We start from the raw sequence: 12,319 nt of genomic DNA on the forward strand, positions 1-12,319 counted from the left end.
TAGCTATTCAGAACAGGTTCACTGCAGTTAGTTTAGCTAGCAGATAATCTGCTTCTCAGCTGTTTTAAAGACTTCAGGTGAGGGATGCTGAAGAAGGTTACAAGACAGTGGCTGTGAACTTTTAAAAACACAGCGGAAACAGCTGGTTAAAAACTTCATAGATCTGTAGAGTTTTAAGCACAACTGAAACCTTTTTAATTCAAAGGTTTTATTGAGTCTGAAGACCTTTTCAAAAAATAAATCTAAAATGTAATAGCATTTGAAGCCTCCAGGCTAAACACATTATTTACTGCAATGACATTAACTGGCAAAAGGCAAATTCAAATTTGCTGTTGAATATAGAAAATTTGACTGAAGCTATGAAGACTGTTAGTACAGGGGTTAAAAATAATTCTGTCCATGAACTACCAGTCATAGTGCTGACACTTGGATACAGGACTCCAAAAGAGCATCCTGCTACTTATGCAGTTTGAAAACTAATGGCATAAAAGGGAGACTTTATTTAACACATTGTTAGACTTCACATGGCAAATTCAGTACAGCCCAAGAACAATCAGGACAGGAAGGAGGAAGAGCTCATACTGTTTGAGTAGTCATTTTTCAACTTTAAGATACTACCCTACTTTGTTCTACTTTGCAGTTACATCAAAGTTGCCACGGACATGATATCTGGCTTATGACACAAACAGTCCAATGATAAGGACTTAAAAGTGGAAAAAAACCCCACCAAAACCAAATACTGAGACAAGAAGGGACTTTGATCATTTGAGTTCTGTTTCCATGAAATCCATTCCCCCACCCCCCAGTGTAAAAAATAAAGATCAGCCAGACTCCACCTCTTCTGTGCTCCAATTACCAGGGCCCTTTACATGCTGAACTCTATTCCATTGCCCTCTCAGTTCATTCTGCCTGACGGTTTCAGAGAAACTTTCTCAGCAACTCTGATTTTGTTATTGGAACTCAAATGCATATGAGAACTCTTAAGTACCTGGGTATCAAGCATACAACTCATGAAATGAACTTTCAGTAAGCAAGAAAGGTTGTTACTTTAACACCTCAGTCCAATTCCTAAACAAAGCAATTGTAACTTCTATGTATGAAATACTCCAGCTAGAAAAACTTTACCTTTGCGAATATTTTTGCTCCTGTGTTAGATTTCTGTTCCTTTCTTCTGTTACTCTACTAGAACATGCTAGACCCATTCATGGAAAATAAACCCCTTGTCCTGGGTACCATTCAAACTTAAAGATATTATGTGTGGCTAAACAGTGACCATTTGCTCTTCACTTAGCACTTACTGCTGTAGCGCTAAGTGAAAAGCACTTAGTGCGCTTTCTGTCTGAGAGCCTGTAGAAAAACCAGAAGATACTTTCCCCCTTTCCCTCTGAAATTCTACCATGTTTCTGCAGTTACCTCATTTCAGCTTCCTCCTCCAAAACCATTTATGAACACACATATAAGACTGGATATTAGGAAAAATTTCTTCACCAAAAGGGTAGTCAGGCATTGGAACAGGCTTTCCAGGGAAATAGTGGAATCGCTGTCCCTGGAAGTGTTCAAAAACCATGCAGATGAGGCCCCTAGTTGCATGGTTTCGTGGTGAACTTGGCAGTGCTGGGGGAATGGTTGGACTTGGTCTTTTCCAACCTAGTTGATGCTACGATTCTATGCTAACAGTGGCTAATACATGCAACAGCGCAATATCCCATCCTTAATTACAAAGCCACTCTGAGAAATCATTCCAATAAATCAGAAAAATGATAAATTTAGAAGAAATCTGTACAGAAATATTAAGTCTCTAATAATAGACCCAGAAAGATTCCTTATTTATTTTAATGAGAAAACAAGGAATAAGAATTAGCTAAACTGTGTCCGGAACATGCATTAAAGGATCTGCAAGCAGGGAAAGTCGTAGAGCCCAAAAATCTTTGCTTCTTCAAAATGAACTAAGAGTTTAAGTCAAAGTTTTACGGAAATGATATACGTTAAAGCCAAGACAAATAGGAAGGTAAAAGAAAGTCACCTTTCAAGTTACTAGGATCTCTACCCACACTGATTAAAGTTTTATTCTTCTGTTAATTTGCTTTTCTCTATGACCACCTTACTTTCTCACATAAAGCAGGAGCAAAAACCACACTTCTGGTCATGTAAATGCAACTTAATAGAGAATCTTGGCTGAATACCGAGAACGTTTCAGATATGACACCTCTAAACGACATAAAATACACAGACTTAACCAGATGTGGGTACAAAGGTAATTTTTAGATAGATTTTTGGCTTATGCCAGTCACTTATGCAAGTCTGCATACAAATCTTGCATGATAAACAACCTCCAATGTTGTAGTTCCCAAACCAAGTTGTAAGATGAATGGAACAATTTCAGAAGGGGAAGGCGGGGGGAAGAGTTGTAGGCCAGCTTGCAACTGATGGCTGGGCTTCAAGATTAGCACTAGTTTGAGAACAGCAGCTTAGAAGGTGAGAAAAACAGAATCCCCTTTCTTCTTATTCAGTGTCTCCAGATGGTAATCAGCATAAAACAAATTGTGCTGTTCCTTCAGAGAAAAACACCACAAAAAAGCCAAACTGAAACAACCAAACCCACATTCCTGAGAAATGCACAATATATTAAAAGGTTACCAGACCTTAGAACAGACCTATGCTAAAATGCTGTATACAGAAATGTAACTTTCTTGGTATTTTATTATCCCAGCCTTATTAGAACACTGTCTTGCTATTCTGCAGGTTGTCAACCATTTCAAACAAGTTTATGAACAGCAAGCTCATCTTTGTTTCAGAAGAACACAGGCTCACCTAAATTCTGTCGCACGTGCAGGAGCTGAAAATAATACAGGTCAGTTAAGTTAAAGGCACTAACGCAAGGCAAAATGGAATGCATTTAACTACTTAGCTTCACATTTTATACGTTTCTTCTTTGTGACCTAAAAAGGAGCACTGCTAAATATAGCTAGTTCTGGCAAAAAATTCAGCCTGTCCCTCCTTGAGAGGGTTTCACTGCTACCCTAGCCTCAATAGCTTAGAAAAACCTCAAACAATAACCTGGGACATGTACACACTCTATAGTCAAGGAAGACAAAATGCCCTGGAGATAACTGATAATGGCATAACAGATTCCATAAGCCTGACTTTTAGAATTATGACAGTTATTCTAGCTACACTGAAGGAGAACTCAAAGGTTACAACCTGGTTGCCATAACCAGGTCTGTTACATATATGTAGAATGTTGGGTTTTTTTTACTGTACCTGTTATCACAAACAAGAAGGGAAAGAGTGTACAGGAATCTCCTTCAATACTAGAATGCAAGCCTCAGGAGCATGGAATCACCTCTACCATTAACTCCATAGCCCTTGGGAAGGGTAAAGGCTGATGCACAGCCACTTCACAAATTCCTCCTGACATAATCATCAGCAAAAGATTTTAAAACTTAGCAAGCTTCCTCAATTAAATACTGAAGGATTCTCTACTCTTCTGCCCCTTGAGCAATCACATACACTAAAAGAAGGCTGAGCAAGTGTGAAGGGTTATCTGCTCAGCATATATATACTACAGCGTGCTCAGAATTTATATACTACAATTGTCCTGCACTGATTTAAGTAACAACTGTTTCCAAAGCAATAGAATGACATCTCTATTTTAGTCCAAGCTCAACATTACAAAAGTCACACTGCAAAGTATAACTAAAAAGAAATACTGAATTTCACACAAATTTAACACTGAAGTCCTGCTTGAGTGATGAGTTTGAGAAAAAGAACAAGAATTAATGTGAATTTGACCATGCAAGCCCATACAGACAACCTAAAATGTTTATCGTGTTACCCTGACATCCTCTCCTGCCCACCACGTTCTTCCTGAAAACATTAAAACAACACATCTGATAAATCAGTACATAACTGCACAAGAAACAGATTCTTCTGTTAACCTGAGTACTGTTTGGGTCGCTGTTCATTATCAGGCTGAACATTTCAATATAGTTTTTCATCTAACTCAGTGCTGAAAACCTGGCAATTCTGTCAGCTGAGAGTTTATCCTGCACTGTTCTATTTAACAAGCTTTGTCTTCTGCTAAAGGAACATCAGTTAAAAATTAACTAGTGTACATTGTAGCAGTTTTTCCTAAAGTTAATAGTCCTAAAATGAGAAACACTGACTTTATTCTTGACAAATAAAGGAAAATGACATACTACAGTAAAAGGGATCCTTGGGCAAGATAAATACAACTGACAAACTTCAGAAGTTAGCATTAAAATGTTAAACATGAGACTATTCTCTTGCTTACCGAAAATTTCTCCATTTTTGGCAAATTCCGTCACAAGGTACAACATGCTTTTGGTCTCCATGACCTGTTGACAGAGAAATCATACATGAAATTATTTGTGGGAAGAACAAAAAGCAAGTGAGCACCCAAACGTGTACATATTTTCATTGTTTTCTTCTGGTTAAGAACATGAAAGTCTTTTCCTTGCACATACGGTTATCACGATCTTTCACTTTGTTGTATTAAGTTACCTCTACACTTTCAAGGGCAGCATTTGCATGCTAAGAACAAGGATAAGCTTTATATACTGCATAAAGCCAGCATACAGAGGAGGTGGATAGGATTCTTAGCCACAAGCAAGCAACAAAATCATCATATCCTCAGCAGTTAGTTTAAAGCCTTTCCTGTAAGGAATTGGCCAACTAAGTGTACATGGCCTTGAACAGAAAGATATCACCCAACGATTCAAAATTCCATACTTCATGATATAAGCAGTGAAAAGCCAGCCAAGTCAGTTATCTTGCAGCTTTCTTCCCAATGATCTACTCCTCAATTGCTTAAGCAGCTAGTAAGGAATGCATTGTACAAACAGAATCATCAAGATACACACCCGAATTGAAAATCCTCTACTTCAAAACACTAAGACATTTAGGACTTCCCTTCAGCACAATACAACAATTTCAACACCCAACACATTTTGGGCGTATTTCAAGAACCACAGTAAAACAGTTCAGTCTGAGCTGTCTGTGGATAAAACCTTGAATTTGATTTTTGCATTTTATTTATGCACAAGCTTTAAAGGACTAGAACACTCCTCACAAATTAATTCTTTTTAGAGGAATGCTTTAAAAAAAAAGGCAAATCCTGAGAGTTACATAGTTATAATAGCAGCAGAATTAGCAAAACACTGAAAAGCCAGCTTACAGAACAAGATGGCAGTTCTTCAGTCCCTCCTGCACCCTTGTTTAATTCTACAACAGCTGAGCATGCAATGACTGAAATGGCTGTATTGGGAAGGCAAAACAGTTTAGAAAGACTGTTTTAAACCAACATTTGGAGATAGGAAGCTGCAACATTATATATAGATTATATATAGATTTTATTATTATTATATATATTTTTTATATATATATATATAATGATTCCATATATATATATGGAATCATTCTTAATCAAGCCAAGATCACTAGATTCATTACCTAACTTTGACAATCCTCAGTAAGTCCTTGAGACAATTCAGAAACTTGTAGTGTGGACACAGTACAGCAATAGGCACATGATACAAGCAAACTAGTAAGACAATTTGATTGAAGGCTATTTTAAAAATAAACTCATCTGTCTACCAAATGCATTTCTAGCAAGCCAATCCCCAAGTAAAAGGGATAGTAAAGGGGTAAGCTTTGTTTTAGCATAGAATCATAGAACAGTTAGGTTTGGAAAGGACCTTAAGATCATCTAGTTCCAACCCCTGTTGCCATGGGCAGAGACACCACATACTAGACCATGTCACCCAAGACTCTGTCCAGCCTGGCCTTGAACACTGCCAGGGATGCAGCATTCACAAAATCTTCATTTGTTGAGCTAGGTTTATTTGCAATGAGAAAAAAAACTCTCTCAGAAGTACCATGTTATTTGTTAAACAGACCCCAAAGGGAATATTCTCGAGACAGGTTTAATAGCAAGGGTTAACTGAAGCAGAAATGCCAGCAGCTTCAAACATTTTACCATATGCTAACAGGAACAGAAAATGAAACAATATATAACTAACCTATATTTTACTATACAAAATATGCACACTAAAAAAGTCACAAAACATTGAAAAGTTTTCATTGTCTGCTTTATCACAAGGTGTCTCTCAAATAAATACACATTGTTATATTGTAATTATCAATCCTTTACGTAATAAAGGGATGCATTCAGTTCCACAACATACGTAATTCACTGAAGTATCAACTTATCCATATCCACGACAGAAGTGAAATGCAAGATTCCACAAAAAGAAATCCAAAGAACTAGTTATCTGTCTCCTAGTAAATGCACTTCAAGATAAAGTGTTTGGGAAGCTGTTGCTTTGTGCATGCATTTACATCACAAGTACGTCTGCAGAATCTGGATTTACGTGTCCTCATGTCTTATCTTTGGATAAGAAAAAAAAAAGGCTGAAAGTACTCCTCAATCTGCACTTTGAGCCAAGATGTGGCTGGAGAAAACCACTATATCCATACAGATCCTCCCAGCTAGTACTCAATGTAGACACATTATGCTGAATATCCCTTTCGTGCTCTAGTTTACATAGTACCTGGTCTACTAACAGGCAGCAAAGTTTCATCACCAGGTATTTCCAACTCAGTTTTTCACTAACATAAAATTAACAACCTTTTATTTAAAGCAGATTGCAGGTACACTGGAGTATCTAACCCAGCCAGCCTAATTGGTACCATAGAATGAAAAAGACCACAACAGATGGACTTTAAAAAAGTTAAAACGCTTACCCAGTGCAAATCAATTCCAGAAAAGCTAGAGTTTGTCATGGTCTGGTGATCTGCCAGAAGTCACTGGTATAGAGCACACTTTTCATATAGGAGCAAATACGAGGGGGGAGAAGGGAAAAAGAGACACCACTAACCATACCTGGTAAAGCTTTATAATGTGTGGGTGATCAAGCATTTTCATTATCTGCACTTCTCGGTAGATCTTCTCCAGATTCACAGCATCCAGCTGAGACTTGTCGATGATTTTTATTGCCACCTGCAGACAAATAGCAAAAGTGAGATTAAAACTCCCCAATGTATTCCTCATTAGTTTGTCCTCATTATAAAGGGAATAATGCAACCCCAGATAACTCGGAGCTTTCTTCTAGTTCAGAAATACACAACCCACACTTAAAAATACAGCAGCAGCACATTAAATGTGTCAGTAGTCCCATTAAGTGGTTTCTGGACTATCACCTACATCAGTGTGTAGGAAAGAGGGTTTTACATGAAATGGAAGACACAGGACAGGTGATGAAGGCCAGTGCTCCAATGAGCCTGGGTGCAGAATGCTTTTATCAGTAGCAGGTGGGAACAACCCAGGACCCTTCATGAAGCAGCATTGTAAAGGCAATCTTAAAAAGCTTAAAGGTTGTCGGCTGAACCCAGTACAATGGTATCCATTTCTTGAGTCAAGGTAGCCAATTGGAATCCCAAAAATGCAAAATGATACTTAAAAAAATCCTGTTGGCTCAACACAAATAATCAAAACATGGTAGATCTATATAGTTCCAACTGTTACATGCTTATTTTAACTAGTTAATATGCTACTACATAGGGACATCTGCAGTTCATCTGTTCAGGGAAAAAACTGTACAGATGTTTGTCAGTCAAACCTTGCAAACAGATCTCAATTAGTTTAGAAAACAGATCTTGATCCTACTGACCTTGTTTTTAGCCAATACCTGCAAAATGAATTACAAGTAATTACACATGCCTTGGAGACTAAAAATCTCAAATGCGAGACAATTAAAAAAATTAAACCAAGGAGAAAGAAAAATATAGCTGCATAAAAACCATGCAAAGGATAAGCATAGTAAAGAGTATTGAGTATATAAATGGTGTTTATTCATCCTGAATATCACATTATTAATGATGAAGCAGGAGCAAACAATATATAAGTCACACAAATGCTTCCAATTATAACTGCATTTCACAAACTATTGAACTCTGGGAGACAGCTGCTATGCAGGAGACAAAAATCCACAGGAGGTGAATCTCATTATCTGCAGTAAGGCTGATTATGGACCCACCTGAATTCAGAATTAACTATTTATTGACTTCATTTCAGTATGCTTTTGCTCGATAACCTCTTCAAAAGTCACTGTCTTCCCCAACCACCAGAAAAATAAGATAATGCTGAGTGAATAAACTGGTCTAGCTGTGTAATCAGTGAAAAGTCATTTTGATTTTTTAGATGCAGGATGCGCTCTTACAGAGCTGAAGCAGAACAGGACTATTTTCCAAAGCAACCAAGCAGATTTTTGGAACTTTTTTCAAAAGATAGGAGGTTGTTTGGTTTTTTTTAACCAGTGCCCCGTTAATGTAGAACTCACTGAAGCTGGATTTATCAAAGAACAGACCACATTGATAAGAAGAATGATATTACAGCCATTAGATAGAAAACAAGAAAAAAAGGTTCACATCCCGTAACATTTTCACCATTAATTACGAGTTAACTCTATAGCCTTAATCCTTCAAAAATGTATCAGTGGATCCCTTGGAAGAAGTGGTACCTAAAAACGGTATTCAGCCACTCCACACAGCCGTCCTCTCCTCCCCAGCTCTCTGCAACATTCTATACCTTAGTATAACATACAGCAATTTAGGGGATCCTGATACCTGATCTTTTCAAAACATGCTTCCTCCTGTTGTCTTTTGCTTTTATTTACTGCTCTCTTCAAAATGCATCTACTCTGCCCTCTTTCACATTACACTGCACTGTGCACTGAGAAGCATTTGGGAACAGGGATGCTCAAGATGGCAGGGTCCTAAAAGATTAAAGGTCTCCCTTTCTAAGTTTCTGACTTTTGACTATGAAGACACTCTCTAAACCATGCAAGTGAAACATATTTCTGCTCCCGTCTGTTACCCCCTCATCCTATTTCCATTCTTTCCAACTGCAATATTAATTTGCTGTCTTACACTTGGTATATGTCTAAAACTTGATAATAAAGGCCTGGCTTCACATACGCAAGGAATAAGGGCAGGGAAAAGAACAGTAATACACACAGGACTGGACTTCCCCCTTGGTCTTGCCAGATTTGCACTCCCTTTGACTACTCCCTACAGCAATTGCTCATTCTCTCAGCAGGTCCCCTTTCGCTCACTTACAAAGGCAGAAAAGCAAGCTGCTTCCTTATTTGGTCTGATTACATGCCATGTGGCAGCAGAGGATGCAAACAATCATTCATGCAGCTTAAGTAAAAACACCACACAAAACCCATACCTTTAATCCTCCCTGGCCTAATTTAAAATCACACCTAATGAAATGACTTCTGGTGACTGGTGTTCTTGGTTGTTTTTTTTTTTTGCAGGCACAATTTATTAGTCTAAGAAGAAATCACTTCACTAGAAAGTTACAAAATGTCAAAGTAATCAAAACAAACCACTAAAGCCGACAAAATTCTTGTACATCAGGAAAATATTTACTAAAAAAACCCCCTATGTGTCACATTTCTCCCCTTCCTCTGTTTTATACTGGCTCTCTGGAATCAACCAGACCCACAAGCTGGTTTCTCCTTCATTCTCCACATCTAATCCAGTTTACACCTGTTATTTGGGTGACCTCCAGATTTAAGCGGAGTGGAGCTCACTATCTCTTATTTACAAATCAATGAGGAGATTAATCTATAGCAATCATGCATTCCTATCACAAAACAGTAATACAGCTTGCAGTCAAGCAACAAGGTATCTCCAATCTTGGATAAATCAGGTGTTCAGGAAAGTCTAAATGCCTCCTTCATCGATGTAGAGTAATGCAAAAAAATCATGCTGTGGTGGCGGTGGGTTTTTTTAGTATTTAAAGTTTAATGGCAACCTAATTAAAATAGCAATTTACACAGACAGCATCAGCTTCTAACTTATTTACAGTAGCTTCTTTCTTCACCTCCTTCTTTCTTCACATAATCCACACAGTGCATAAGCTTTACCTAAAACTTGCATCACTTTGAACTTTTAAAGCTGCCTCCTTCCCTGGCTCCGGTTCATTGAATTTCACCTTACAGCTGTGTGCATTTTCTCCCCATAGTAAGGTGTTTTAGGAAGCTCTCCAAATACAAGCAAAAAAAGATACAGTAACTTTCTCCTGTTTACTAATCTTGCATATAGGAAATGTGTGCGGTACAGAAAAGCTGGTAAAAGCAGGATTTCAAAGAAAAGAGGTTAAGTTTAGCCTAGAAGAGGCTTGTTTAAAACAAAACAAGTGAAACTGCAGCAAAGGATTAAATAAGGGATGTTTGGACAATTTAGGGGAAAAACACACCACAGCAGCCTGCTCTGAACCTTTGTTTATCTGTTCATCACACCATCATCAGTTTGATTAGCACAAATATTTATGCTTCCTTCTTCTATACTTCTCACCTCCTCCTACTGGAGAGGGGAAAAATTCTGCAACTGTATGGCTTGCTAGTGCTACTTTTTCCTAGTGAAAGATCTAGCTTTACAAGTACACTGCCTCTTGGGTTTTTTCCAGTATAGTTTGGTACTTGCACAGTTTGCTCTTAAATTTTGAGTATTCCCTTTACTGAAAGTTCATATCGCTTCCAAGCCTACCTACAAGCGTCTGTGTTGCTAACTTCCACAGAGATATCAGATGTTATTCTGGACACTGCAGTTCCTAGTTTCTAACATCCACAAGTTCACACAGAAAAAACCCCAGTCTTTTAGCTTTGTTTTCCCACATAATGAAAGTATCCAATTCCCTAGAAAAACCTCGATAACTCATTTGTCCTTCGGATTTAAAGATTAACTACTTCCATTTTCATTTCAATTTCTTAATAATCAGTGCCTACTGTAGTTTTATGTTTTCCAAGGTTAATAAGACTATGCAGCTATTATGATAATTTCAGTTGCCGAAAAGTAATTCTATGTAAAATAAAAGGATGCAGAAGGCATTTTTCATCTTTACGTGGTTAAAATTCTTGAACAGATCTTATTTCCTAAGAAGCAGCAACCAGTAAAATCTCAGAGAAAAAAAGCATTTAAAAAAAGAATAATAAAAGAGGGTCATAAATTTGGAACGCATGGCTACAAATCCTGCTATAACCTTCACTCCACTTTCTGGCCAAGAACAGTGCTTCATGTTGCAGTATTTCCTACTTTCTTCCCTTTCCAGAAGTTTCCTATCCTATCTCTGTTGTATTTAGAAATACAACAATTCCCAAAGAGTGTTGTAAGACTGAAGCCAAATCGTTCTCCTGAAAGTGTGCAAGCAAGACAAGAAGTCTTCAGGTCACGTGTTTCTTGGAGCAGAATAACTCCAGAGAAGTCATTTTTCAATAGTTTTGAAAGATTTCCTTACCTCCCCATACCACAAGTAAAAAGTGATCATAGATTTAGAACAGGCCACAGAAGGTTAATACTCCACAGAAGCACATAATAACATTCTATATTCTCTATACAAACGCTCCCAAAATGGTAACACTAACATGTACCACTGATTAAAGTATTATGCAGTTAACAGCTTTTGAGTCTGAAAAGACCCGCTTTGTTTACACACTGGGCACCGAGTTACAACAAGGTATCAAGGACTTGGATAAATACTTACACAAAAACGTTTTTATGAAGATACCACCAGACAATAATGACAGAGATAAAATGCTCTTTATTAAGTCAATTAATACTGAATTCCTGCAGGCAACTGTGGAGCTAGGAAAATTATGTTACATGTGACTTTGCAAACGTTGGAAAACAAATTGGTTTGGAGCACTACAAAAGGAGCCACTGTCTCAGCAGCCTACTTGCTACCTCTGTCATCATGTTGAGATGCCTTTTGGGCTGCTACATCTGTACTCTGTTCAAAAAAAAAAAAAAGACAAACAAGACTTCTTTAGTTAGATCATTCAGTTAACAGCTATCACTAATGTATTCATAAAAGTGTGTGGTGTAACCACATTAGTTCAGTCTCTCAGATATCTGATATAATTCTAAGCACAGCTCTCCACTAATTATCTTATTTGAGATGCAAGAGGAAGAGATACAAATTAATGAAGAACAAGCTATATTTCTAGTTTTAATAGGTTTTCAGTTCAAAAAACCCACCACATCACATCAAACCATATTTTGTCTTACAATGTGGAATTATTTGGTACTATTAAGCAGTTGTTTTTGAACAGAGAGTAAAAGCGTGTGTCTACTTGAAGGAAAAGAATTTCCTATTTGCAGTCCTTGTACAACTCTTAATGTGCATATTATATACATGCATACGGTGGCAGGCTTCTGTAGGAGAAACAGCATAGTAGCAGCTGGCTCCCACTGCTTGTACAGTCAAATGCAGATTAGATATCTCAGTCTA

General features: G+C 37.6%; 1 protein-coding gene across 1 annotated transcript in view; it reads right to left on the reverse strand.

Annotated features, from left to right (window-relative positions):
* The window catches only part of SIK2 (salt inducible kinase 2), a 48,260-nt gene that overhangs the window by 30,958 nt on the left and 4,983 nt on the right, over positions 1–12,319 (reverse strand). The window contains exons 2-3 of the mRNA XM_030505363.1: positions 6,905–7,021; positions 4,295–4,358 (exon numbers count right to left, since the gene is read on the reverse strand). Of these exons, the coding sequence (XP_030361223.1) occupies positions 4,295–4,358; positions 6,905–7,021 (181 nt within the window). The remainder of the gene's footprint in view (positions 1–4,294; positions 4,359–6,904; positions 7,022–12,319) is intronic.

Source organism: Strigops habroptila, chromosome 17, assembly GCF_004027225.2.
Source record: "Strigops habroptila isolate Jane chromosome 17, bStrHab1.2.pri, whole genome shotgun sequence".
Lineage (NCBI taxonomy): Eukaryota > Metazoa > Chordata > Aves > Psittaciformes > Psittacidae > Strigops > Strigops habroptila.